At 42.7% G+C, this 26,738-nt stretch overlaps 12 protein-coding genes and 2 non-coding genes across 14 annotated transcripts; 7 read left to right on the plus strand and 7 right to left on the minus strand.

The window, feature by feature from the left end:
* Nucleotides 1–309: 309 nt before the first annotated feature.
* On the minus strand, nucleotides 310–381 carry V1514DRAFT_t33. Its single transcript has one exon. It is a non-coding gene; the product is annotated as a tRNA-His (tRNA).
* A 109-nt stretch (nucleotides 382–490) lies between these two features.
* Nucleotides 491–583, plus strand: V1514DRAFT_t31. Its single transcript has one exon. It is a non-coding gene; the product is annotated as a tRNA-Phe (tRNA).
* A 29-nt stretch (nucleotides 584–612) lies between these two features.
* On the minus strand, nucleotides 613–2,903 carry V1514DRAFT_329241 (stretch-activated Ca2+-permeable channel component-domain-containing protein). Its single transcript, XM_066927312.1, has 2 exons — nucleotides 1,743–2,903; nucleotides 613–1,665 (listed from the first exon to the last, which is right to left on the minus strand). Exons 1-2 carry the CDS (start codon nucleotides 2,671–2,673, stop codon nucleotides 1,016–1,018), a joined length of 1,581 nt encoding a protein of 526 aa, XP_066784007.1. The 5' UTR covers nucleotides 2,674–2,903; the 3' UTR covers nucleotides 613–1,015.
* Nucleotides 2,904–3,275: 372 nt separating this feature from the next.
* Nucleotides 3,276–3,639, plus strand: V1514DRAFT_319446 (uncharacterized protein; the record flags this gene model as incomplete). Its single annotated transcript, XM_066925939.1, has 3 exons — nucleotides 3,276–3,368; nucleotides 3,435–3,498; nucleotides 3,563–3,639. The coding sequence occupies 3 exons, from the start codon at nucleotides 3,276–3,278 to the stop codon at nucleotides 3,637–3,639; spliced, it is 234 nt and encodes a 77-aa protein (XP_066784008.1).
* Nucleotides 3,640–4,394: 755 nt separating this feature from the next.
* Nucleotides 4,395–6,581, minus strand: V1514DRAFT_292561 (MFS transporter). The gene is made up of 2 exons (XM_066925351.1): nucleotides 5,891–6,581; nucleotides 4,395–5,821 (listed from the first exon to the last, which is right to left on the minus strand). Exons 1-2 carry the CDS (start codon nucleotides 6,467–6,469, stop codon nucleotides 4,592–4,594), a joined length of 1,809 nt encoding a protein of 602 aa, XP_066784009.1. The 5' UTR covers nucleotides 6,470–6,581; the 3' UTR covers nucleotides 4,395–4,591.
* A 197-nt stretch (nucleotides 6,582–6,778) lies between these two features.
* On the plus strand, nucleotides 6,779–7,154 carry V1514DRAFT_329247 (uncharacterized protein). Its single transcript, XM_066927313.1, has 2 exons — nucleotides 6,779–7,004; nucleotides 7,037–7,154. Exons 1-2 carry the CDS (start codon nucleotides 6,809–6,811, stop codon nucleotides 7,114–7,116), a joined length of 276 nt encoding a protein of 91 aa, XP_066784010.1. The 5' UTR covers nucleotides 6,779–6,808; the 3' UTR covers nucleotides 7,117–7,154.
* Nucleotides 7,155–7,182: 28 nt separating this feature from the next.
* On the minus strand, nucleotides 7,183–8,564 carry V1514DRAFT_279204 (ABC1 family-domain-containing protein; the record flags this gene model as incomplete). The annotated part of the gene is made up of 2 exons (XM_066925003.1): nucleotides 7,183–8,264; nucleotides 8,327–8,564. 2 exons carry the CDS (start codon nucleotides 8,562–8,564, stop codon nucleotides 7,183–7,185), a joined length of 1,320 nt encoding a protein of 439 aa, XP_066784011.1.
* A 538-nt stretch (nucleotides 8,565–9,102) lies between these two features.
* V1514DRAFT_329252 (Golgin subfamily A member 7/ERF4 family-domain-containing protein) lies at nucleotides 9,103–9,708 on the plus strand (the record flags this gene model as incomplete). Its single annotated transcript, XM_066927314.1, has 1 exon — nucleotides 9,103–9,708. Exon 1 carries the CDS (start codon nucleotides 9,158–9,160, stop codon nucleotides 9,704–9,706), a length of 549 nt encoding a protein of 182 aa, XP_066784012.1. The 5' UTR covers nucleotides 9,103–9,157.
* On the minus strand, nucleotides 9,433–12,167 carry V1514DRAFT_329254 (calponin homology domain-containing protein). The gene is made up of 3 exons (XM_066927315.1): nucleotides 11,414–12,167; nucleotides 11,200–11,316; nucleotides 9,433–11,147 (listed from the first exon to the last, which is right to left on the minus strand). The coding sequence occupies exons 1-3, from the start codon at nucleotides 11,773–11,775 to the stop codon at nucleotides 9,773–9,775; spliced, it is 1,854 nt and encodes a 617-aa protein (XP_066784013.1). The 5' UTR covers nucleotides 11,776–12,167; the 3' UTR covers nucleotides 9,433–9,772.
* Nucleotides 12,168–12,373: 206 nt separating this feature from the next.
* V1514DRAFT_279244 (P-loop containing nucleoside triphosphate hydrolase protein) lies at nucleotides 12,374–16,499 on the minus strand (the record flags this gene model as incomplete). The annotated part of the gene is made up of 2 exons (XM_066925008.1): nucleotides 12,374–15,186; nucleotides 15,245–16,499. The coding sequence occupies 2 exons, from the start codon at nucleotides 16,497–16,499 to the stop codon at nucleotides 12,374–12,376; spliced, it is 4,068 nt and encodes a 1,355-aa protein (XP_066784014.1).
* Nucleotides 16,500–19,694: 3,195 nt separating this feature from the next.
* On the plus strand, nucleotides 19,695–22,033 carry V1514DRAFT_329262 (uncharacterized protein). Its single transcript, XM_066927316.1, has 2 exons — nucleotides 19,695–20,213; nucleotides 20,270–22,033. Exons 1-2 carry the CDS (start codon nucleotides 19,757–19,759, stop codon nucleotides 21,532–21,534), a joined length of 1,722 nt encoding a protein of 573 aa, XP_066784015.1. The 5' UTR covers nucleotides 19,695–19,756; the 3' UTR covers nucleotides 21,535–22,033.
* A 74-nt stretch (nucleotides 22,034–22,107) lies between these two features.
* On the minus strand, nucleotides 22,108–22,804 carry V1514DRAFT_347144 (Metallo-dependent phosphatase-like protein; the record flags this gene model as incomplete). The annotated part of the gene is made up of 3 exons (XM_066929288.1): nucleotides 22,108–22,608; nucleotides 22,668–22,682; nucleotides 22,757–22,804. 3 exons carry the CDS (start codon nucleotides 22,802–22,804, stop codon nucleotides 22,108–22,110), a joined length of 564 nt encoding a protein of 187 aa, XP_066784016.1.
* A 932-nt stretch (nucleotides 22,805–23,736) lies between these two features.
* V1514DRAFT_279340 (pyridoxal phosphate-dependent transferase) lies at nucleotides 23,737–24,972 on the plus strand (the record flags this gene model as incomplete). Its single annotated transcript, XM_066925010.1, has 2 exons — nucleotides 23,737–24,019; nucleotides 24,095–24,972. 2 exons carry the CDS (start codon nucleotides 23,737–23,739, stop codon nucleotides 24,970–24,972), a joined length of 1,161 nt encoding a protein of 386 aa, XP_066784017.1.
* A 226-nt stretch (nucleotides 24,973–25,198) lies between these two features.
* V1514DRAFT_319455 (uncharacterized protein) lies at nucleotides 25,199–26,722 on the plus strand (the record flags this gene model as incomplete). The annotated part of the gene is made up of 2 exons (XM_066925940.1): nucleotides 25,199–26,255; nucleotides 26,322–26,722. The coding sequence occupies 2 exons, from the start codon at nucleotides 25,199–25,201 to the stop codon at nucleotides 26,720–26,722; spliced, it is 1,458 nt and encodes a 485-aa protein (XP_066784018.1).
* Between the last annotated feature and the right edge of the window lie 16 nt (nucleotides 26,723–26,738).

Consider the following 26,738-nt stretch of genomic DNA (forward strand, 5'->3'; position numbering starts at 1 on the left):
ACGGAACATATTTACAAATCACAATCAAACATGATTTTTTTAAGCAATATAATCAGAAAGAAAAACATGCTTTGTAATGACAAGCATAGTAGGAAAAAAAAGTAAAAGGTTTTTAACCACTTCATTCCCCATTCAACATCAGTAGTTTTACGTCAATTTCGTTTGTCGAAACGCTTTTTTATCGCTAAAAAAAAAAATTCAAGTTACATTTTATAGTTCAAAAAAAATAATATTTATAACTAACGACAGAAACTCGTTAAATTACAATTCGTTTTATAAAACTTGTAAGGAAAAAATTAAAAATAATAATGCCGTTGCCCAGAATCGAACTGAGGTCTGCTCGGCCACAACGAGCTGTACTGACCACTATACTACAACGGCTTGTACAAAAAATTTAAATATTGTAATACATAAACTGTCAATTTTACGGACCTAACCCTAGCCAATTTATAGCTTTATATAAGATTAAATTATTAGAAAATCATGAAATGCGGGGTTAGCTCAGTTGGGAGAGCGTCAGACTGAAGTACAACTTTAGTTTAAGTAAATCTGAAGGTCCTGTGTTCGATCCACAGACATCGCAAATATTTTTTTTTATATTTTTTAATTAGCCAGTTATATTTTTGGTCACAAATGCACCTGCTTTTTTTATATACTCAAAAGAAAGCAAAAACAATAATTGGACTATACATGATGGTTTAACCCATTAAAAAAAAAAAATTTTGAAAATTAATTCAAAATAATGAAACATGTCTATATTTCCATTAATTATTCAAAAAACTCTCTGAGACGATGTGGAAATGTAATTTTCGTTCTCATGTTTTTATATCAATTTGTTGAGCATCAATCACTGCAAACATATCTCTGATTAAGTTTTAAAAATCTTCAACAGCCACTTGGAGTTTGAAATCTGATTTGCGATTCCGGGGTCGCAGGCTTTGATTACCATGACTAACCTTGTACATGCCCATACATGACAATTTGTAAAAAAAAATTGTTTTTGCGTGTTTTCCTCTCATACCTGGTGCAAGATCAAAGTAGTTAAAAAAAACATCACTAGCGTTAGTGCGTTCGTTTTGTTCGCATCGGGAGCATTGTTCTTTTGAAGTCCGCCAAGGAAATTGCAAGTAGGTCTATGTTGAAAATACTGCACGGAAAGATCAGAATCAGCAATTAATGAATATGATTCATTAAGTCCCTTGCCATTTATGGGACATTGGAATTGTAAGTCCGAAGGACAATCTTGCATGACAGAATAGCACGTTTGAGCACATGGAAGCAATTCTAGATACGGGTCCGGAGCTAACTCTGTGATAATTAAATCGTTCCTTGAACTGTTAACCGGGCGAAATATCGTGCCCGAAGTATCATTGCCAACGCCACCGACTGACGTATCCGTGCATCGTGGAATCATGGTTCCGCAAAGCCATCTCTTGTAAGAATCTCGGCAGTTATCGCATGTTCTCATTATGGTGTATCGCACGTGTTCATTGACATCACATGACATAAGTTGGAGTGTAAGATTAAACCCATGGAATAACGATTGAGTCGTATTGTCATACCATTCCTTAAGTGCATCTCGAGAAAGTGCACTTGAAGACGACGGAACCGCATACGCTACTTCCGAACAAAATTCTAAATCATATACTAATCTGCAGGTTTCATCTGTTGCCATGATTAGTTAATTTGACCGTTCTGCAATTTCAAACCAAAAATTGGAAAAAAAAAAAAAAAAAAAAAACCTTTTTTGGTAGCAAATGTAATGCCAGGGAAAACAGTGCCAATCTCAGTATCGTAGGTTTCTGAGTTAACAATGTATGCCTGATATTCTGTTGCTGCTGATAGGTCCTTCAAAAAAAATAATTGTCTCGTTTTTGCACCCCACAACTTGCCTGTTAAGCTAACATCCGCATCCGCTTGCGTGAATTGCGCGTTTGCATTCTTAATTGCACAATATGACATTTGCAAAGAATTAATGCCCAGATTGCTGCCGTCAAAAACAAACAAGTCGTAAGGTGGCTGAGTAACGTTGGTGGGAATTACTTCGCTCAGTAACAGACCAGATTCAAAGTCGGTATCGAGTGAGTACAGTCCGCCTTGCTCATAAAATAATGCAAAATTTGTTGCCGTACTCAATTCTAGTATCAAAATCTGTAGTGACCAAGTGCCAGTCCATTTGCTTGAGTCGTACGACGGCGCGACTACCGAGATTTGAATGTCGTTCGTTCCATTAAAACTGGTCTGCACGATTCCGTATTCAAACTCTTTGTTAACGCTCGCGTTTGATTCTTCCGCTTTGGCATCATTGTCAGCTGATGACAGGCCGAGAAATTGCAACCTTAACCCTGAATAGTCTGAAGCTGAGACGGTCAATCCCTCAATGGCAATAGGTTGGTTGCATACTGTCGCATAAGCATATATGGTATTATCCAATTTTTGTCTCGAATAACTCAATTGTTGGGTCTGGCCGCTTGTGAGTGTAACTGATTCAGACGTTCCGTTCTCGAGTGCAATTGTGTCTCGTTGAATTATTGCAAGGACCGATTGGTCAAATCTATGCTGGCCTGGCTTCACTGCATCTAATTCCTTGCTCGGCCGGTTATCGAATTTTAAACCTTGTGCTGCACATTGCAGATAAAATAATACTGACAATGCGTACAGTAATAATTTCATGATTTAAAAAATTGCAATAGATCGTTCCATTTGAAAGTTAAATTTAGAACAAGACTTTTCCAATCAAAACAAAAAAAAATTAGTGTGAACTACTTTATGTACTGTTCATTTAAATCGTAGGTTATTCTCTATAGATTTATGGGCATGATATGCAGTCTACTTTTCTATGCATCTATAGGATAGTGGTAAACGTTGGTATATCTTATCCGGCGGCTGAGTTTTAAGTACGCGCGGCATTCGACACTCACAACACAATTAAATGACAAGAAATGGAGTAACTAATCAAAACCCAATACTTGTAGATGTGGAACCCCTCACGACATAATCGTTTACTCTGAATGCCTTAATCTTGTAATGCTTAAGCTTGTCGGTTCAATTCAGATGACTTTTCGCTTTTCGTGGTCCATTCTTTATAGAGACCAGTCTTTGCTGGGAATCAATAAAATTTACAACGTTCTAATAAAGTACTGATCTGCATGCTTGAAAATGTTTTATTATACCTTCCCTCCCTGATTTACAATAACTTGATCATCACCCATATGTTCGATCGATCGTAGCATCTCTTAACTTTTTAAAGCGCCGATTTCAAACCAGATTCAAAAATGTCAGAAAAAATTAGAGATAAGAACGACAACCCCATTAACAAAGATGACACTGTATATACAAAATTTCGAGGCGGTAAACGAGAAGGAAAAGTTAGTTTGATGTGCATGCAAGCAAAATATGGATTATCAGATTTAATAAGCTAAAAGTAATGATAGGTTATCGAAATCGTTGAAACCAGCAAAAAGGCGGAACAAGAACATGTGAAAAATCCTCCTAAAGGTAACACCAATAAAAAAAAATTGAATCAGCAAGTTTTGAGATAACAATTTTTTTTTTTTTTTAGTTCTTTTTCAAGATCAACATGGCCATACTGTTACCCACAATCCAGAAACGCTTGAGGATTTGGATGCCAAAAAGTAATCAAGTTTGGTATAATGAATATTTATTTATCTTTTTTTTATTTTGATCCAGCACATGTTGAAACCTACTTTTTTGAAAAAAAAAAAAAAAAAATTGCTTGAACAAATTAAAATATGTTTTTCCAGAGCTATTATTCATTGCTATTAATAATCGACATAACTGGTAACCAGAATTTTGTATTAAACTGATTGAAATATGCGAAACCGTTATAGCTTGATTGAATGGATGGCAACATGACACGAACCAATTTCAAATTCAATACATAAATTAGAAAATGGTCGTTTTTTTCAACTGTTAAAAACGTTCTATCCCTTGATGATCTTTGTAAAAATATGAGAAACAAAGATTAGATTAGACAAACAGGTTTTATTTTTCATTCAAAGATGATTAAATTTCAAAATCGCTCGAGCCCGATTTCATGACCAGGTATGAATGGCTGTTTTTTTTTTTGGCTCTTACTCGGTGTGCAACCTGGATCTAATAGTTGTCTTACTTTGTATAAATTCCTGTCAAAAAAAAAAAAAAAAAAAAAAAAAAAAGTAATTTGATTAAGCTCGTTAACTAGTTTTTATAATAATCATCACTAAGCGATAACTACAACCAGCAAGTCAGGTAGAGTCTTGTATAGAATGACCGTGAATCGTCCTTTCACCCATCGCTTGAATTTTATAATCACGATATTCACATGTCAAGATTTCTTTTTGGTTGTCGTACAGGACGGTTTGGAAAAGCATGGTTGTCTTCTTTGAAATACTCGAGTTTGGATATCTATATATAGTGCTTACATTAATTTTTTTATGAGCGAATTTCAAGTCCCCGCGTTCAAAATTTGAATTTAAATCCCTATTAACGTTTTCTATCTAACGTACCCGATCATTAAACAAGCCTAATCAAAACAACATACGAAAAAAGAAATAAAACTTTTTTTTAAAACCCATATATTGTCTATAATTTACTTTGAAGTGCTTGCGGACTTGTCGATAACCTGCTCAGCCACTGATTCTTTGCGGGTAGGGTCGACTTCAGCAATGGGTAATGACTGTTCATTACCCAGCTGTGGATTCCTAAGTCCGAACGCGAATGCCAGCATGGGAACGATAAGGCAAATACCAGTGATGCAAAGCAATCGTTGCGTATGCCTGTATGCAATCACGACCGCGTCTCGTTCGGTCGTGCCGACCGGATAAGTGGCCGCAAACGTGAACGGGTCGCCATAAACTGAAGCTGCAAGGACCGGGTCGCCGAGTGCTTGTTCGAGCTTTCCCGGCAAGACTTGAGTCCAGATTGCACCAGAGATTGTGTTTCCGAGAGCAGATCCAATGTTGTAACTGCTGTAAAAAATTCCGGTCACGACGGCAAGGTATTCATGAAGAGAAGCTGCTTGAATGGATGCCTGCGTGGTGTATGGAACAAGTCCGCCGGCGATGCCAAGAAGGATTTGGGCACCGATAATGCCCGAATGCGCATTGCCTTCGGCGCCGCCACGGAAATGGATCAACAAGCCATACGCAACAAGGAAAAGTCCGGCTCCTGCAATCACAAACGGCTTCAGATATCTGACCTTGATGACGACCAGACCCGTGATGGCTCCGGTAATGACTGATGCGAACGAATACAGCGACGTTATCCTCGTGGCAGACAATACTGACTCATCAAAGGACACGACCAAGACAGTGTAGAGGTAGTCCCCTTGCAAATACCAGGCACAGTTAAGAATGACGGCAATGGCAAGCGCACTCCAAACTCCACGATTGTTTAAAAGTCTAAACGGAACCATGGGATGACGGGTAGTGTTCTCCCAGTAAACCCAAAATGGCACAAGCACGAATCCAATCACAAGGGGAGCAATGACCTTGGCAGTCTTCCATTGCTCAGACACGCCACCGGCGATAGTGAACGGAACAAGAATCAGGGCTAAAACTGCAATCAAAAGAATGATTCCGACAACATCCAGCTGCCAGAATAATGCCACGATAAGTTTTTTAAAGCCAAGAAGCTTGTAAGGTGACTTGTAATTATCAAGCGCGCCAGATCTCTTTGCACGTCGGTTGATGACAAGGAGTGATAGGATGAGCGGGATGCTGCAGATTGGATAGATAATTGCCCACATGCCGACACCCCACTGCCAAGTTGAATTTTTGAGAACACGACTAGTAATGTTTCCAGATACCCAGGTATTGATCTAGCGAGAACGCAAGCGTGTTATTATTTAGGAACCACATATTAAAAAAAATTTTTTTTGAAAACTCACGATAAATGGAAGCGCTGGGATGTAAGAGAAAAACAACCTTGTCTTGAGCGACGTGATATCTGCAACCAAGACTTCGACAAGAAGAAGAATCGAGGTGTAGCCAATCTGGTACAGCACGGCACCTGCAGAAAATGCTTGGACGTTAGTCGAGCAGGCCTCAACGATCGTGCCGAGCGTGTAAAAAAAAATCGAAACCGCGATAACTTCGACACGGCCAAACACGTCAGCAATCTTGGCTGCGGTTGGCTGAGCAGCACATGCGATGACTGACCTAAGCACGTTGATCGTGGCCAGCAGCGAATGCGATGCGTACGATGCCGTGGCTGTGGCCTGGTACGTGTATCTGGTCATGCCGTCCAGGCCGTAGCAGTAGGCAATGAGAAACAGGCTGCCAAAGATGACGATGCGGTCGGTGAGCGTGAACGTGGCCGAGATGGCCTCGATGCGAATAACTCCGGGAGAATCCTTGCCAGTAAGCGTGCTGCTATCCAAATTCACGCCACGGCTTTCGGTGGCGTGCCTGATGGGCGCATCGCTTGCATGAAGCTGCTTCTCGTTGTCGCCCTCGGACGACGACATGACGATACAACAGGGAAAAAAAAAAAAAAAAAAAAAAAAAGGAGTTGTTTACGTATGAAACAAGACGCTGGTGCAATGTAGAAGAGACAAAAAAGAACCTGCCTGGCAGGGCCGAGGGCATCATTATATGTCTAATGCTGATGATGATTCAGGGGGAGGTGTCACTAAAGTTTTGCGTCAACCTTATTTTTTTTATCAGATCATCAGTCATCCTCCGAGATTAGATTTAGGATTTGAAAAAAAAAAAACGAGGCAATTTTAAAGTTGAAAAAGCAACTTGTGAATCTCATTTATTATTGTACCAATTTGCTGATGCATTTTAATTAAACTCATGGTAACATGTGGCACATACAAGATTACATGATTCCTTTTTGTGTGAATATTATTATTATTATTATTTTGTTTTCTCTTTCGCAAGCTCTGGTGTATTGTCGACATATTCCAGTAACCAAAACTGTAGCGCCTCGGCAAATAATCAACCTTTCTTACTGGGACGTACATTATTATTATTGCCACCCGCTTGGCGACACGTTACGTATTTTTTTCTCTCCACTTTTCCAAGCCGAGCGAACAAAACCTGCCAGGAATCACAAACCTTATTGCTTGGCGTTGTTCTAGATTTGCAGGGACTTATAACTTTTAGTTAATTGCGCAAATTCTCTATGTACAAACTAATAAACAATACCCTCATTGTGTTGCCAATTGTCCACTAATCACTCACTATAAGCTTTGCCGATCGTGTCATCAAACAGCTGCTTGCACGGTACCTTGGCTCGCAACCTCGCGCACAACAAAAACGCGCCACTTAGTTTCCGGTGCAAGCTATACGTCTCTTCCGGCGGCGGCGCCAGTCGTTCGCGCACCATGGTTGGAATCAACGATCGCACCCGGTCCGTGATGGTCTGCTGAGCAAAATCATATTCGCCTTCGGTCGCAAATGGTTCGGCGATGGTCAATATGCTGTCGACATGAGATTGCAACATGGTGGGTGATTCCAGCCCGGTCAGGTACCCCAACCGGTTGCTAAACTCTTCGCAACCTTGCCGGTCACCCGCAACCGCGGCCTTCAACACGCCAACGTAGTTGCGCACAAACTTATCTGCGTATTCTCGTGACGCGCCAAAATCCAACAGCTCGATTTTGTCCGTAGCTTGGTTGTACAGGAAATTGGTCCAGTTAGGATCGGTTTGCATGTAGCGAAATTCGGCAATTTCGCGCAGGCACAAGCGCATGATTTGAGTCGCAATCCAATCTTTCTTTTCTTGATCCAGGTCCTGAATTTTGGCAACGCCAACGCCCCACATGCGTTCCATCGTCAACACTTGAGACCCGCTGCAATCCTCAATAACTTGCGGCACGGCAAACACCGGATCGGTTGCGAGTAAAGATTTAAATTTTCGCAAGCTGGCTGCCTCACGAACATAATCACATTCCCAACCCAGCTCTGTTCGGGCATTCTCAATCGTTTTATCTAAATACAGACCGGCAGGAAGTAATCTTGATGCGGTTAGCAACATGGACAAGTTGTTCAAATCCGAAGATATCGACGATGCAACACCCGGATATTGCACCTTAACCGCAACTTCTTGACCGGTGTTCTTTAACACGGCAGCATGAACCTGCCCAATTGACGCCGCAGCCATGGGCACGTCGTCAAACGTTTCAAACTTGTCCCTCCAATTGGCTCCTAACGATTGCACCATCACCCGTTCCAACTGTCTCTTTGGCATGTAATCCGCACTATCCTGAACTTTTGTCAACACCTGCTGAATTTCGGTTGGCAAAAATGATGCATCTATAAGTATTATCAAACACATGTTAATATTAATCCTTGCAACTTCTGCAGGCGTGTAATACCTTGAAAGCTCATCATTTGACCCAATTTCAATGCAGCACCTCGCATTTTGGAAAGCCTTCTCACCAGCATTTCCAAATTTGCTGGGCTCATGAAAAGTGATTGCTGGCTGCCATGATGCTCCGAATCACCTATTCGCCTCACGCCTTCGCGCAACGCGCCAATGCCCATGCCAGCCACCAAACTTCCGTAATGAAAAACCCTACCAATTCTGGTCGAAGGAACAGCTGATTCGTGCATGGATTTTACTCGTGCATGATCTTGTTGCTCCTTTGGCTGTACTCGAATGCCACGGCTTGAATTTGCATCGCGCAGTCTTTTGGCGCAAGTATGAAACGCATTCTTTGATGTCGATGCACTCTCAGTTCTAACATGTGGCCTCTTTCCATCTGGAGTTAATCCATTACTAGTCGTCGTAGTACTCGTCGTTGTTGCCGTTCTTTGAGACGTTGGCGGGTCATGGCGGGTCTTGTTCAAGGTTCGGAACCTGGTCGTCAACGACGACGTTGTGTAAAATTGATCCCAATGAGCAGAGTAAATTTCTCTGGTTCGTTTGGCAACTGCGCATGCAGCACCTGACAACCGTATCAAATCTGAAATAGTCATTGAGACTGTAATTGAATTGAATCGAATTTTACCTTCACGTACACGGGAAAAAGATGAAGCTTTCCATTTATCTTACACAAAACGCGTGGGCCTTGTACCTTGTAGCTAATAAACGTTTTGAAATGAGGCCGCCATTTTTTTTTTTTTTTTTTTTTTTTTTTTTTGGCAGAGATATAAAACCAAAAATGATTTCCATTCATCGTGGCAAGTTTTCAAATTGCTGATACATGACGGACCAGTATCCGGATGAACGAGGTCTTGACCAAGATGGCGACCCTCGATGGCCGTTTACGCGACACTTGAACGACGCGCCGTTGTTTTTGTCGCATTCGTCGGAGCAATCATTACCGCAGCAAGCCGTGACGACAACGACGAGCAGGATCGTTAGGATTCATAGGGATTACGTGTTTGCCAGCGATTCAAGCACGCCGGCATTTCGGCTTGATTTCCCTGGATATCCCCTGTCGGTTTTCGTTTCCAGATCTGAGTTTCATGACATCATGCTTGAAATTAATGATCGATTGCAAGAGGCGTTCGCGCCTGGTTCATGGCCAAACTTTATGGACAATGTGATTGGATTTTTGACTTGCTGGATCAGTGAATCGGTTTACATGTCGTTTCATCAACGCAAATTAATGGAACTGGAACATTTTGTGCATCAAGTCAACGAATCCATATTAGCGACACGGGGCGTCAAGATAATCTCGCCGAGGTTGACCGGGTATCTCTCACTCGATATTCAAGTACCATATCCCTTCCGGTCCTGCTTGCCATAAACTAAAATATTTATTTTTATATATATATTTTGCCTTCCAGTAAACATGCCCAACTCCACTATTGATTTATATGCACAATCTTTCCATAAACTTCACGTAATCTAAACCCTGGCCTGTTTCATCCTTGGGCATTATACCATCGAGTTGTTCAATCATGGAATCAGGAATAAGTGAATTCCGAAGATCAAAATCTGTAATGTACGGTTTGCCCTCTGCAACTTCGATAAACGATTGCAAAACTTGCTCAGCAGTGTGTTGATCTTCGGTAATGTCGACCATGTACCGAATAAATTGTTCAAACGATACTGCAGGTGAATGCTCGCGAACTTCGTCAAACAATTCTGTCATTTCATCTTCATCAAACACGAGTCCCAAGCTTGCCAACGCGGCTGCAAACTCAACTTTTTCCAATTGGTTCTGTTGACGTTTATCAAAATATCGAAAGACGGATTCAAATTCTTCTACTTGGATCGGGGTTAAATTTGTCATGTTCCGTGCCACGATCTGATTTTCGATAAACGAAAGCTTCTTTGTGATTGAATTCTTTGCCAATTTTAATTCATATTCTAATTCGTCATATGAATAAACCGTGTAGTCATTTTCTTCCACTTTGGCTTCTTCCAGGTCTTGTTGCAGAACCTTTAGGGTTGTTAAAAATTTACAAACTGGTTCAATATTGTTCTCAATCTCTTTGGCTTTTGCTAATTGGGTTTCAAGTTCGCCCTGTAATTGCACGAGATCTTCTGACACCACATCGATCTTTTGGGCGATGGTGTTTGCCGTCTCGGCAAATTTTTTTCTCAGTTTCTCCTTAATATCTCTGATGCTTTCGTTTATTTGTTTTGATCTTGTCGCCTCGGCTTTCAATAACTCTTTCCAGGCAAGTTCTAAATCAGCAACGGTCAAGCCATTTGCTGGGATGTATTCTTTCAAGCCATACGTTGCCAATTTGGTTCTAATGTTGCCCAACATGGACGTGATCTCTGCCTTTTCAGCAATCCATTCTCGCTTTAGATTAGTTTTGTACCTGGCAAACTCGGCATTTTGTTCCCTAGCATTCGCGTACGTGCCTGAAAAAATCGCATCTTGCCATGACCGAGATTGAGTTCGCATGCCTGCCAACAATTCACGCACTCGGGTTTCATATGAATGTTGCAAATCAAAAGATGATGACATTACTTCGACAAATTTTTCAACCCTGCGACCAGCAGTTTCGATCTTGTCAAGAGCTGAAAAAGCATGAAACCAATGGGCCACGTAAGTCATGATTGATCGTTCATCTGGCTTGGCTACCAACACGTCTTCCACGTCGAGCAATTGAGGAATTCCGACCTCTTCAGTCGCGATCTTCAACGCAAGCGCAATGTTCGCCCTTGCATTACTCTTGTCTAATGAGTCGTAATCAATAAGATCAGGTCGATGTCGATCAAGCAACGCACAGCTATTTGATTAGTATTTTTTTTTTTTCATTGATAAATCATAATTATACGTACAATGCAAGCCCATTGTTCCAGCTTGATGAAAAATCTGTAATGTCAACGTCGTCATATAAAGCAGTCTTTCGCTGGCACCACAGCAATAATCCTTCCTTCGCCGTATATCCTTCAGAGCTGTTAAAAAATTAAATAAATATTAATTGCTCATTAAAAAATATAAAAAAATATAAAAAAATATAAAAAAATATAAAAAAATAAAAACCTCACTCACTTAATTTCTGAAATCGTGAATCTTAAAATCAATGTCCATAGCAGTCCCAAGATGAGTTTCGAATTGCCATCGACAATATCTTCGGCTCCAATATTATGTAATTGAATTCCTCTTTGCTTGATGTAATCCAACGCCACAATCACGTTTTCTGCTTTTTGTACTCGCAACCTTGGCCTGGTGGCATATCGTCCCAGGCTTTCGTTACCGATAACTTCCAGCAACTGGATCAGCTTAACGCCATCTGAAAAATCTTGATCAAAATTTTGAATAGGTTGAATGCCATGTGATTCAAGATGACTGTTTGTCCATCGAATAAATGCCTTGTGTTGCGTGGCCACCCATCCTGGAGTCGTTTGAACCATATCTGACAACCCTGTGTTTGTATCCTAAAATTTGACACCTGAGAAGTTTTAAATTTACTCGCAAGGCCGAAATCAGAGTTGAATATGACAATTGAATATCTATAGAATATATAATGTATAATTTTCTGTATAAATCAATCACGTAGTTGACCTACGGATTTGGGAGGGAATTGGTTCAATTTTGTGCAAACAGACTTTACAACCGTGCCGCCTCATTCAACCAACAAACAAATATAGAAACGCGTCGCGCAACCGTTGTGACCGGATAAACTCCCGGTTGTAGCCCTCATGGATTGTAATTATAAATTCTTTGGGATTTTTTTTTTAAAAAAAAAAGTCTTTTATTATATCGGAATAGTTCACGTTGCCCAGTTTCAAGCATTGAAAAACGGTACTCGTATCCCATATTCTCAAAAATATTTATTACGTTGACCATCCAACTTTTATTGCCAGGTGTACATTATTTCCTTGGTCCGCACTTTGTTGGTGGCAGAAATAACGGGTACTCATTTAATTGTTTAAATATTGAAATGCATATATTTTGAAAATATAAATTTTTTTTTTTTCCCCCATGAATCCTATCCAAATGCGCTTTTATTTATTCATCGTCATCGTCATCGTCATCGTCAACGTCAACGTCATCATCATCTTCAATAACGTCGATGTCATCTTCATCTTCATCGTCACCGTCCTCATCCTCGTCTTCTTCTCCTTCAGCCTCTTTTTTCAGATACGCCAGCATGGCGATATCTTCTAATTCTTCCAAATGTCCGGTTTGCTCACACAACGTTCTAAACACGGATCGTGGCGTTTGCAACAACTCGTGCGGGTGAGCAAATCCTTTTGACTCGCCCGCATCGAGCACGAGTACTTTATCATAATCCACGATCGATCGTAACCTCCTGGCCACCGTGATCACGGTTGTTTGTGGGAATTCGGTTCGTATGATTTGTTCAATCTGGGTTTGATACGTTAGCTCTGATGATGGCAACGCGGCCTCGTTCATGATCAAGATCTTGGGCTCACGTAACACGGCCCGGGCAAAGCATAGCAATTGACGTTGCGCCTGTGAAATGTTTGTGCCACCAGAAGACACCGGCATGTCTAACGGTAACGACGACAGGTGCACTTTTGCTAGCGCTGCAGTCACGGCGTCGTCACTGTAGCCACCAAACGGGTCCACGTTGTTCCTGATTGTGCCCGTAAACAATGTCGGATTGCGCGGCACCATGGACACGACCGAACGCAGGTCATCCAACCCGATTGAAGAGATATCAACCCCATCAAGCAAGATCTTGCCTGTCTCGGCTTCCAAAAATCGGAAAAATCCTGATGCCAACGTGGTCTTGCCCGCACCGGTGCGGCCGACAATGGCAATTTTTTCACCTGGCGCAATCGTTAAACTAAGACGCTTAACCGCCAATGGCAGGCCCGGTGCGTACCGTAATGACAGGTCCTCAATCACGACGGCGCCGTTATAAGGCCACCCGGGTGGCGGCCGGTTGTCATAAACAATAGGCTGAGTCTCTTGATCAATGTTTTGGTACGTCTTGATTCGCTCGATCTTGTCCATGGCAATGATGTTTTCTGCATAACTCATGACCAATTGCTCAATAAGCGGCGTCAGTAACAACGTGTAACTCAGTGCCAAGCCAACCAAGCCGCTGTTTAGCTTTTGCGCCAGCAAGATGACAATGATGATTGACAAAAAAGTCAACAAGTTGCTAATCAAGCCAACGTAAAACCTGATCCAGCCATTAACGGCCCAAAGCAGCCAAGACACGCGATTGTTTTCATCCACGGTCATGGCAGATGCGGCAAGGAATCGGGATTCACTGCCGTAGGCACGAATGGTTTGAATGCCGGCCAAGATCTCACCAAACTGATCCTCAATTGGCGACTTTGTCAATACCTGCAATCGCCTGAGTTCCCTGGCACATTTAACGTAAAGATTGGAAATGATGCCCAAAATGATGGAGAGCACGGTTAGCGGGATTAAGAAAAAAGGAGTGATAATGGATGGGAAAAGTACGACGGCGATTAACGCGATGCATGATTCACCAAGACGAAGAATCGTGCCGGCAAATTCTTGATCAACTGATTCCATGTTCTCGGAAAACTTGTTGATTAACCTGCCAACCGGCGTCTCGTCAAAAAACCGTGGCTTGGCTCGTAATACGCGACGAAGTACGGTTTCAAACATAACCTTGGACGCGCGCAAGCTTCCCTTGAACAAATAACTATCCCTCACAAAAGCACCGAACGTGTAAAACATGCACAGCACGCCGTATGCAATTAAGAAGTAAAAATCTGAAACGCCGTAAACTGTGCCATCTTTTGCCCACAGGTACAGACACAGCGTTAACGTGACGTACACCAACTCATAAATTAAAAATAATGCAATCAAGCGAACCCAGAACCGAGGCCTGCCCACGGCGGAAAAACAGTACTGGTAGGTCGACATGTCGGCATAAGATTGTGCCTTCTCGTCAGCCTTGGCAAGCGTGCCCGTGATTGGGATTCCATTCACTCCGGCCACGTGTCTTTTAATCTGCTGGGCTTCAACCTCATCCGGCGGCTCCGTTATGGGGTCCTTGTCGGGTTCAAGTTCGTCCGGCCGAAGCACTTCATCCGGTGGGCCCTGTCGTATCACAAGACCATTAGTCAACCCCACCACGTGGCTGGCCAATTTCAATAATGACTTGTCATTCGTCACAAACACGCATGTTCTCGACCGCATCAGCCTGCCAGCAAAGCATCTGTCGTTAATTTTGCGCACCGTGTTGCGTTCGACAGCTGACAGGCAATCATCCAAAAGTAAATGCCTGGCTCTAGAGTATATGGCCCTGGCCAATGCGATGCGCTGTTTTTGTCCCTTGGATAACTTCATGCCTCGTTCTCCGATTTGCGTTTGATCACCATAATCAAAGAGTGAAAAATCACGAGCCAAGCAACAGGCCTGAACCGTGGCTGAATATCGTTCCTCATCAAACGCATTACCAAATAAAATATTATTGCGGATGGAATCGTTCTTAACCCATGGTTCTTGAGAAGCATATGCAAACGATTCAGAATATCCTTCCAGTTGTTGGGGAATATTTTCCCTACCACGACGTTCATTTGTTGGCGTAAATACCTTGCCTCCAATAAGTGACATCTCGCCAAGTAATGCAATCAAAAGTGATGACTTGCCAGAACCAGGTGGCCCAATAATGATGGTAAGTTCTCCAACCTTAAAATCAATCTTTAAATTTGTCAACTGGAACGTGTCAGCCGATTCTTCATCCCATGAAAATGAAGCATTCTCAAACCCAATGTAAGGCGACAACTTGTCTCTGCGGAAAGTATTGACTTGATTGTATTTATCAGTCTCTTCTTCTTCTAAAAATCTTTGAATCCGCTTGAACGAAACTAATATAACGTTAAAAATAAATAAATAAATAAATAAATAAACGGCACGGATACATACCTCTAGACTGTACGATACTAATTGAAGCGTTACCTAATTCGTCTAAAGGAGCTCTAAGCAAGTTACAAAGCGCCAGAACACTGAATCCGACAGAGAATGTCAATTCTTTACCCCTGAAAAGCACATAAATGGACAAGCTGAAAAGCGAAACTAGAACCGGCGCACCATGACGAACAATGGTTGACGTGGCACCGATAAAATTGCCACGATTGACATATTCTAATTCTGCATTCCGAACCGACCTGATCGTGTTGAAAAATTTTTCTTCCCATCCGAAAAATTTGGTTTGCTTAAAATTGATCAAGACTTCACTGGTTAAGTGTTGTCGAATCTTACTAGATCTTGATAACTTGTTTTGGTTTAGGTTAAATTGGATGGCATAAAAATAATGAATCGGTATTGAGATGGCAACAACGAAAATGCCACCTAATGCGGCGTATCCAATCAAATTCCAGAGCACGACTAAACCAATAAAAATTGTCACGGTGCTACCGACAACAGCATGAATCGTGGCAGCAGCTTCTGAAATTTTGAACGCGTCAATGCCAATCAAGTTCACGATCGAACTTGTGTCTGATGACCTGACCATGGCATTGTGCTCCGTCGCGGCCAACTTGCACCGCAACGCTTTGGCATGAATTTCAGAAATAATCAGTGCCCGTGCCTTTAATGAAATCTGCCGGCCTTTCCACAATGCTTGCCCGTTTGCGGTAGAACTGGCGATGGCTGAGGCCAAAAACAATAATGCGTAAAAAATTGCCAGGTTTGATGGATAAGTTGAAAACTGAACGTAATCAATAATCTTGTTGATTACCAAGACCGGAACAAACACTGCGATTGACCTGGCGATTGTCCAAACAGATGAATGCATCAAGTCGTGCTTGAACCATTGGGCCAACGTTGTAAAAAATGAGTGTGACGAATTTCGTGATTGGATTAAATTTTTTGTCAGAGTGATTGAATCGTTGCCGACCATGAGATCCCAAATATCTTCAATAATTAGTGGTCGATAGAATGCTGAAATAATGATGGGCGTGACCCAAGAAAAAGTGAGCAGTGAGCAAATGCTGGCTGATGCCTGTTTGGACGGTTCAAGACTTTTTGTAAAAATGACGACCAACCGGCCATCACCAATGATTGTGATTGATAAAAGCAGAAGCAAGCCTGCGATGAAAATAAAACTAAATATTGAGGCAAGGAGTGAGAACAAATGATTATGGTGAATGATTTCAGATCGCAGGTCAAGAAAACTCATGACCGCAGCGAACGAGTACAGGAAATACGACTGCCAGTAAACCGAGGAAGGTCCAACAATTGATCTCTTGTTACGCTGACGATACAATACGAGCGATCCTGCATAGAACTATTAAAAAAAAGGATTAACGTTAGCTTGTTAGTCTTGGTGGGGTTTCTATCAGCTTACCCAAAATAATAATCCAACTAAATGACGAGAAGAGTATGAATCAACAGTTTTAAAATGTGATGAGACTATGGAAGCTGCCAATTGAATCACCCATAGGAAAATAATGCAAGCAGCTTCAGTCAGGACTCGTAACGGGTTGGGACGATATTCTGCAATGTCTGTATCAAGTAAACCGTCACTGGTATCAGCTAGAAAACGTTGGCTTTGTAGTAATGGCAGTTGATCTCCTTCTTCTTGTTGTTGTTGTTCTTCATCGTCTTCATATTCAGATGACACGAATTGTTGAAGTGGATATTCGGTTTCATCGTCTTCAATAATGTTTGCATGATTGTTATTGTTGCCGTGATCGGGGTCGGGTTCGAGCTCGGATTGGTCTAGTTGAAAGTATCCCTCCCGCCTGCCGGACGTTAAGCGGTCGAGTGCTTCTGAAGCAGAGATTGAAATGGTGAGAATCAAGACTATTAATGGAACGTACGTTCCAAGATATCTATACATTATGATGAATTAGCTGAAAGAAAAAAAAAATAAAATAAAATAAAAAGAATTCTACAAACTCACCGTTCTTTTGCGCACCGACTAAAGTCATCAACCACCCAAACATGTTCACATAACGCTGTCATCTCGGTATAGTCTTGATCTTCAAACTACACTGCAAACACGGCCAAAAAAAAAAAAAAAAAAAAATGCAACAAGATATAAAAACGAGAAGAACAAACCGAAAGAAAAAAAAACAAAAAAAAAAAAAAAGAAAAACAAGTGAATCTTTTTTTATTGTATTATTGTTCGTGCATCCTTCCTGCCAAATTCCACGTCTGAATATGAGCTGAGTCTACAAGCACCCAAAAAAAAAAAAAAGACTCGGCTGCAAAGTTGCAATCAACAAATCGAAGCTGAGTGTGAGATTGAGTCAAATGGAATAATGAGTGAATGAAGTTTCTATGGTGAAGTTCAGTGATTGAATGTTGAGGAAAAAAGACGCTGGAGAGACAACTAACAATATGTAATGAATTAATTAAATAGTTGTTATACGTATTTGTTGCTGTTCTTTTTGTTTAGAACCAAACTGGCTGACTGAACGTTCATTCGTTCTATAATCGAATCGGCCTTCGATCCAACGCATAATAAATAAGGTAAGAACTAATTTTTTTTTCTTCTTCCTCCGCCGATTGCGGCTTTGACGACAAAGAGAGTTTGCGAACGAACGCGCCGGGGGGGTTTTTTTTTTCTTCCCTTTGTTCACACTGTCATTGATGACGGGTTTGCTGATTTATAGCGCATGTCTAATGTAATGTAGTGTAATGGATTGTTAAATTTTACAAAACAAGTTTTAGATGCATTGAGTCCATCTATTTCATGATCCTGGTTCGAAAGTATGTGTATACGTTCGTTTGCTGGTTGGTTTTTTCTCCCCCGCATGAAAGAAAGCAAGCATCATTTATTAATAACTTTAATGTTTTTTTTTTCTTTTTTTTCCTGACCTTGTTGGCGGTACATGACAAAGAAAGAGTAAGATGGATTTGATTACTTCAAGTCCGTATGCCGTATACTTACTTGTGCCCTTGCTATTTTTACTGCTGCATCAGTATTATTCTATTTGCTTGAGTGAGTTGTGCTTTCAAAAACATACGTACATATACAAGTAGTAGTATGGCGACGATAGCGACATTCGTCACGCGCATCACGAGGTAAACTTTAAAGCCGCCCAGCCAGTAGTAGTCCCAAATAGGAGAATTAACTGCAACCAGATTAATCATCGTTGTGCAGCATTTTTTTGGCAACGTCTTCGATTCATTCTTGAGCAAAGGTAACACATTTTTTTTTATCTTATTAAAAAGGAGCCATACAGCACCCCGATTTATATTATTCTATGAATAAATATTGAACATCAACCATTTAGGCATAGAAGAAAGTAGAGGAAATAAGTATCACACAGCGTAAAAGTAATATGAAAGAGGAAAAAGAAAACAAAAAGAGCAATAAACATGACAAGGAATAAGCAGGAAGGACAATGGATACCCACAGAACCCAGAGACTCCTCAAACTATTGGCTATCTATCTTGAATGGCTCCCAACGAAGGCAGACCGAATGGTAATCGCGGTTTCACTAGGGTCCCCGTGAAATGGGATACGCCGACGTGCGTGGTGCAAGTTCTGTATGGCAGAGACAGCGGCAGCATGGAGGTTTATAATGTGCGGTTATGATGAACAACATTCGGATTGAATTCGTCGTCAAAATCTCGTATAATTGAACACCGCCGCAGCAGCAGCGGCGGTGGTGTTCAAAATTCGCCCACCATGCGTTTATAACTGTAGCAGTCTTCACGTTGCACATGATCTTGCACACAGGCAACCGTGTCACTGGGTGCGACAGTGCCGCTCGATTTGGCTGGCTTTTTACAAGTAACGGTTGATATTGGCACAATGCATGTTATTTTGGACTTTGGTTTTGATTTCAAGTAAATGTGGGCATCGGTGTAGTCAGAATGAATTAGAAACTAGAGTCGGTTGTTTTGTAATGAAGCTTGGTTACGTTGGATAGTGCTCTTTTAAATACATGGTGTCTTCCTTAATATAGTAAGATTGCAAAAATTGACATGTTGGAGCAACAAGGCATGTTTGTCGGAAAGAACGATGGGACGCTGCCCATGTGCATGTGCATATGTAACCAATAAAAACCCACTACCCTGACAAACGCACTTTACCAAGCTACACTTCATCATCTCCGGTTCATCTACACGATCGTCATTAGACGGCGTTTCGAACTAGGTATGGCCTTTATCCTTTATGAGCTCAGTCTCGCCAGACTGTCGCTGGTCCAACCCTGCTGACATAAGGTCTGCTCACTATTCCGAGCTGCAAACCGCGACCTGACTAAGGTTTTGCGGCCAATGCGTGCGTCTGCCGTTGCCTGCCCGCAAACTGCGGCGCCTCTCACCATCGTCGTCATCACCGCGTGCTCCGCGGCCGCGGTTTTCCCCTCGCCCCCTTTTTCGTAATTCTCTGCCGTTCCATTCGCACCATCGTCATCATCATCATCATCATCATCATCACCACCACCACCACCACCACCACCACCACACAGCTGCACAATGGCCGCTCGCTCAAAGCAGCACCGCTTCTCAAAATCTCATGCGCTACCGCCTGGCACCACTGGTCCTGATCAGCGGCCAGGGGCCGAGGCAGGGGCCGAGGTGGTCACCCCACCCACCAGGGCACTTCCCGATCACTGCCATGTCGTGTCACGCCTGCATCACGACCAGCTCCACCGCTCGACCATCACTCCGGCCGAGCAATCGTCTGCCGCAATCGCTTCTTTCGCATACGACCACAACTTTTCTCAAAATTTGTCTTGCTCATCAATGCCTGCGCCATCTCAGCTTGTGGCCACGTCGCAGGTTCATCGAACCTCTGGACCAGCAGCAGCACTCGATGTCATTCGTCGCCAGTTTGACCTCGAGATTTTGCTCAAGCATCGTGAACTTTTGTCTATTGAAGATGAAATCGCAAAGGTCCACGTCATGATGGTTCAGCTGCGGCGGTGCGCAGGTACGCACGCGTGTTTTACCCCCCTCGTTCATTATCTTACTAACGATTTTTATTAGGCAAGGTTGCTACTGATTCAGACGTGCCAGACGATTTTTCAAAACACTACGCAAAGTATCTTCTTCCTGACAGGCGGTATTCAGACACCTCTCGGCCTGATCATACAGACAACGTTCAGTTGGCAACTCCATTGCCTCAAGGACAATCACAATCACTATCAACTCCCTCCTCCTCCTCTTCTGCCGCCACCGTATCAGGCAGGCCAAAAATTTCCTCAGTTGGCTCCAGAATGCATCAAACACTTTACGCTGCAACAGGCACAACCGTCAGCGGCAATCCACCTCCGCAAGGCTGCATCTACCGACGACCGGATGGAATTCTGGTTAGGCTCGTGTGTGCAAAATGTGATCGTCACACGTTCGGTTCGGCTCAAGGGTTTATCAATCATTGCCGCATTTCTCATAGCCTAGAATTCACATCACATGACCACGCAGCTCAGAACTGCGGTGTTGAACTCGACGAAGCCGACCAGGATGACATTGGACTAGGTGCCATCAGGCACAGGCGGCATATGCAAATGTCGGCCTTGCCCATCATGGCTCCTTCCGTGCGCGCCCGTTCCGCGTCCACGTCATCATTATCATCTTCTTCTTCTCCTTCTTCTTCTTCTTCTTCTTCATCACCTGCTACCCATAATCCTGATAACAACACTTCAACCACAAAGCTTGATTATGGTACCAAGAGTTTTCCTTGGAACTATACGTCAAATTCATCTTCACATTCGTTTATTGCTCAACCAATCACGCCGCCAAACGAGCCTCAATCGGAACAGATTTCGAAACCGTCGGCGGAATCAAAACTCACGGAACAAACCCCAAAATCACAGTCACAATCGACACAAAGTCTCACTACTACACAATCGCAATCGCAACCACAACCACGACTACAAACCCCAGCACAACTGGAACAGGTGCAAGTTCAATACCATGCAACGCCGTATGCCGCACCCATTCCTGCTCCATTATCCTTCCCTGCCCGACCTCTGCCACCTCCTCCCTCAACCGATCACTTGCGGAAATTGCTGAAGCGCAAGCAAGTTGAAATCGATGTCGACAAAATGGTGGCTGACTCCGTGAAACGTGACCCGAGAGGACATTTGTTTGCAGGTGAATCTGATGTTTCTGATGATGAAGATGAACTCAATTCCAGATTACCGTCTGTTGCCAAATATAAACGCATGGCTGCTGCTGCTGCCGCTGCTGGTCACGGCCGTGGTCGCCCGGTTGGATCCGGCATGCGGATTATAGCCGGAATCGCCGATTAAAATGTTTTTTTTTTATTTATAAGAATGATTTTTTGTATTTATGTATGTATAAGTTTAAAAGGTGTATAGTATGATGAAGATGGCAAGGAAGAAGGCTATGATGGATAGTCGCATGTGGCGGGACGAGGGAAAACAGAATTAATAAAAATTAAAAAAAAAAAAAGACAATTCCCTAATTCTGTTTCATTGTGTACGTAGCATTAATGAACGTTCATGGAAATGGATGCGATAATGTTTTTGACCTGTTCAAGTTTCATGTAAACAAGTGTCACTGCAAGGTCTTAAGGTGTAAGAGTTCGAATTCAAGACAGCGACAAGTTGTGACGACTATTGTTTTGATTGAACCAATGCTTACAACACGGAAAACGTCACCTCCATTCAAGATTGATGGCCGTGCAATTCATTGAAGAAATGCAAAACCGCAGCTTTACTTTACGTGGGGTTGAACAAATTAACTAGGATCATGATCCATATACAAAACCTACTACTACTATTATACCAATAACAATTTAAAAAAAAAAAAAATAAAATAAAATAAATAAATAAAAAAATGCAAATCCGGAACAAATTAAATTAATCGCCCTTGCGATAACTAACCTTCTCGACCTTGACCTCACCATCGACATATTGATACACATACAACACCAAAACCGAACCTTGCACGTCCATCAACACGAACGACGGCACCGGATTTTCACCTTCAGCCCACCATCCACTCGAAATCGCACCCGTGGCTGAACCAGGATTAATAAAAAACTTGCCTTCCAATTCATATGCTTCGAACCGATGCGTGCCACCCCAGATAAACACGTCCACGTCCATTTGCCGGGCCGCGATCAACAACGCGTCCGAATCCCCTGGCGGCACGATCGTATGACCATGAGTAAACCCAATCCGTAATGATCCATGACTAACAACTTTTGAGATTGGCAATGATAACGACAGGTCGAATTCGCCCTTCACGATTTGCAAGTCTGGCGAGACCGTGCGCAAGAATTCATAGGTTTCTCGGTCGGTTAAATTCCCCAGGCATAAAATTTGAGAAATCTTGCCAGGTGCTAGTAATTTCCGAAACTATAACTAAAAATTAGACCCACACACACACTCTCTCTCTCTCTCTTGAGTCGTTTTACCTTTGGAGGTAGCTCCTAGTTTAAAAAAAAAAAGTTAGCATACATCCTATTGCAGGGCTCAATTGAAATTCTTATTCGTTCATTCATACCTGAGCACGATCGGGTATGTGCAAATCACCAATTGCCAAAACCAGCATTTGGGCTCACTAGCTTTATTGGTTTTTGGTTTTTGCCTTTTGCCTGCTGTTGGTGCTCGAAACATATATTCCGCCGCCCATTAACTGATAGCGAATTACGGTGCACAAAACGTCGTCGTGGTTGTGTATTTAGTAACTTTTGAGTCGCATACATGACTAAGCTTCAGTTTTATGATTTTGCCAATCAACGAACGAGGGCGGGGCCAAAATGTATATAAATTCAGTATAAAGAAAGTTATTATGAAAAACCAAAAGGTAACAGGAGTGTGGTATAGTGTACAGTTTTATATTGTGTAGTTTTATACGTTAGTTATGTCGCCTCCGGCATCGAATAAGACGCACTGTTCTTCCCCAAATTGGGAAATGTTTGAAAATGCCAATTCAATTACGAGCAGCCGACCGAATAACGTAAACTCGGATTACTCAATTGATTGATTGGTTGATTGCATGAATACAAGAACTATACAAAAATATTCTGTTGCAAACGTTTTGTTTATATATGTAATTGCAAAGCATTGTTCGCACCGGAACAATACGGATGCAAAAGAAGGCGCGCTTCAAACTTGCCTACAATTGTGCAATGTTCGCGGGGTCAAATTTTGAATTTTTTTTTTTTTTTTTGTATCTATAGTAACAATACATTCATTCATACATTCATTCCATCACTTTTGCATTTTTTTTTTTTTTTTTTTGGTTTATTTTGTCTTTCTTTCCTCAGTGGCCGGTTGGAAACCAATATAGAGAGAGAGCCATAGAATTAATACCGCAACCCTCAAAAAAAAAATAAAATAAAATAAGCCATAATGACCCGGCAAAGCACTCCTCTGCCTCCTTCTCATACGCAATTGCCTTCCTCATCGTCATCGTCGTCTTCATCTGCATTTCTCAGACTAAACCAACTTTCGTCTCATCTTTCATCGACATCTTACAAAATGACAAAGAGTTTGCAAGCCCCGCACCCGTTAACGCTCATCCCCGGCCCGGTCGAATTCACGGACGAGGTCTTGCAAGCCATGGCCACGCCGTCCGAATCTCACGTGTCGCCTCAATTCATATCCGTGTTTGGTGACGCGTTGGCATTGTTGCGGCAATTGTTTTTCAACACGGACAAGACCGCGCAGCCATTCGCGATCGCAGGCGGTGGCACGCTCGGTTGGGACGTGGTTGCGTCTAATCTTATCGAACCAGGCGAGGACGCGCTTGTGCTTCATACCGGTATGTTGTTGTTTTTGGTTTGGAGGTTTTTTTTTCCCTTTCGTGGAGGCTGTTGATGTATTAACTTTTGGCCAGGCTATTTTGCCGACTCATTCGCTGACTGCATTACTGCATATGGCGGCAAGCCGACTCAATTGAAAGCCCCGATTGGTCAGCGGCCTTCACTGCAAGCAATTGAGGAAGAACTCAAAAAGAAATCTTACAAGGTTGTCACGATCACGCACGTTGACACTTCAACCGGCGTGCTTTCAGACATCAAATCCGTCGCCGCCATCGTGCGCAAGGTTTCGCCCGCCACGCTCGTCGTGGTCGATGGCGTGTGCTCGGTTGGCGTGGAGGAGATCAGGTTTGACGAATGGGACATTGACTTTGTTCTGACCGCGCCACAGAAAGCGATCGGCGTGCCGGCCGGATTGTCAATCTTTATAGCATCCGGCAGGGCATTGGACGTGTTCAAGTCCCGCAAATCACCAGTCACGTCGTATTACGCTTCGCTTGCCAAGTGGCTGCCCATAGTGCAGGCTTACGAAGCCAAGAAGCCGGCTTATTTCTCCACGCCGCCGGTGCAGAACATTCACGCCTTGCTGGCATCACTCAAGCAGATTTTGGCCGTTCCCTTGGAAGACCGGTTTGCGGCCCATATTCGAACGTCGGATCATGTCAAGTCAACAATCGAAGCCTATGGACTGTCGCAAGTGGCCAGTCAGGATGGCGCAAGAGCTCACGGCATGACCGCCGTGTTCTTGCCCGACGGCGTCACGTTGGCCGAACTTCTACCCCGCATTTCCAAGCGCGGCATTGTTTTGGCTGGCGGCCTGCATAAGGAAATTGCGGCCAAGTATTTTAGAATCGGACATATGGGCGTGTCCGTGACTGATGAGGACAGAGGTGATTTTGAAAAGGCATTGGCTGCCATTAAGGAGTCTCTTGTCGAAGTTGGATACAAGATCTAAGAAGAACAAGAACAAGAGAACAAGAGACAAAAAGTCATGTTGCATTTTTTTTTTAAATCAAAAATATTGTAATAGATATTTCTTGTCGATTTTACGTGCAAGTTTACTTCACTGTTTACCCATCGCGACTTCTACGCGTTGTAGTAACAACCAAACAAATCGCGGTTCCGCTCAGCGCGAAAGTGACACGCCTTCACATATATATGTACATGTCGTATATGGGCCCATGTCTGACCCGTTCAATCCGTCTATCGTTGTCCGTTCGTACACTAAAGCACATCGCAGGCCACAACAAACATATTCCAAAAAGCACAACTGGCGATCGTCTTTAGCCGCATCGGACGACGACACCAAGGTTTATTCCTCAGTACCTGCTGCCACATCTGCTCATTCTTCTTTTTTTTTATCTGCTTCGTTGTCGTCACCATCACTGTCGTTGACTTCGTCTTTTTTGAAATTGTCGTCGCCCACGCCTTCCAGTGAGCTCATCACGCCGAAACGGTCTACCGGCATGCCGCCATCGGCCACCATAAAGAAGACCCCGCGCAAGAATCCAGAACTTAATGCCAGGCCATTGTCATCGTCATTTTCAGTATTGACATCATACCCTTTAAAGGAGCATTTAAATGAATCATGGAAAGACGAAGATCGGGTGAGTTACAAAAAGCCAAAGTTACTGGCATCAACTACGACGGCCACGACAAGCTCAAGCAAGGACGCTGCCGTGAATAATAATGCTACTACTACCACTGTTACTACAAATTTAAATCCGGCATCCAAAAAGCGCAAAAAAAAAATTGTTTCAAGGGCTCGATCGTCTGCGAATAACAAGTCTGGGTTTAATCGTAATCATGGCAACAAATCATTCGCCAGAGGCAAGCGGGTCAAGCTTTCCAATGAGGACAAGGTGAACGCGTTGTTTGGTCCCAAAAAGTTTAACAGGCGCAATAACGGTACCGTCGCAGTCAAGCAGCAAGCATCATCATCATCCGAGGACGAATTGCTTAACCGCCGTTCAACCATGATGACCGGGCCAGTAAAAACTAGACCGAAGGCAAGGTCAACAACCGGCAACAAGCACGGTGACGTGTTTTTTGTGGACGACGACGTGTTTGAATTTAAAGGTAGCAGTGATCACGAGAAAGATGACCGGAACCGTACGCAAAATTGGCCGGTTGCAACTTCGACACCGAAACCATCAGGATTGACAAGGAAAACCGTAAAGTTTTCTTATCCAGAACTGGAGAACAATTCAGCCGAAATTTCTCCCATTTTGACTGACCGTATATTTGCACTTTTTTTTTTTTTTTTTTTCAATGAACTAACAATGAATTACGTACGGGTTTCAGATTCAGCTGGTGGCAAAACGTCAAGTCAATTTAACAAGAAAGCTCGCTCGAATTCGCAAAAAAATCTTCAAGTTTACCGAGATGAGGCTCCGATTCAAATTAAGTCAGAATGGAACAATAATATTGGTCAAGACAATGATAGCAAGGCAAACGTATACCTACAACAGCAGCAATCGTCCACGAATACCTATCGACGACCGAGTTATAGTTCTCACGTAATATCAGGTTATACCGCAACTTTGACGGATGCAAATATTCATTCCGTAAATCACTCGTTGCTCGCAGACCTGACCGGAACCGTAATACCATCTTCACAACAACCCCAGCAACGAGAACGAAAAAAAAATCAGAACAAGAAAAGGCAAGCCAGAAGATTAATATATTTTGATGAAGAAGAATAATAGCAACACCGCTGTT

This window comes from Lipomyces japonicus (genome assembly GCF_038497905.1).
Source record: "Lipomyces japonicus strain CBS 7319 unplaced genomic scaffold V1514scaffold_14, whole genome shotgun sequence".
Taxonomy (NCBI): domain Eukaryota; kingdom Fungi; phylum Ascomycota; class Lipomycetes; order Lipomycetales; family Lipomycetaceae; genus Lipomyces; species Lipomyces japonicus.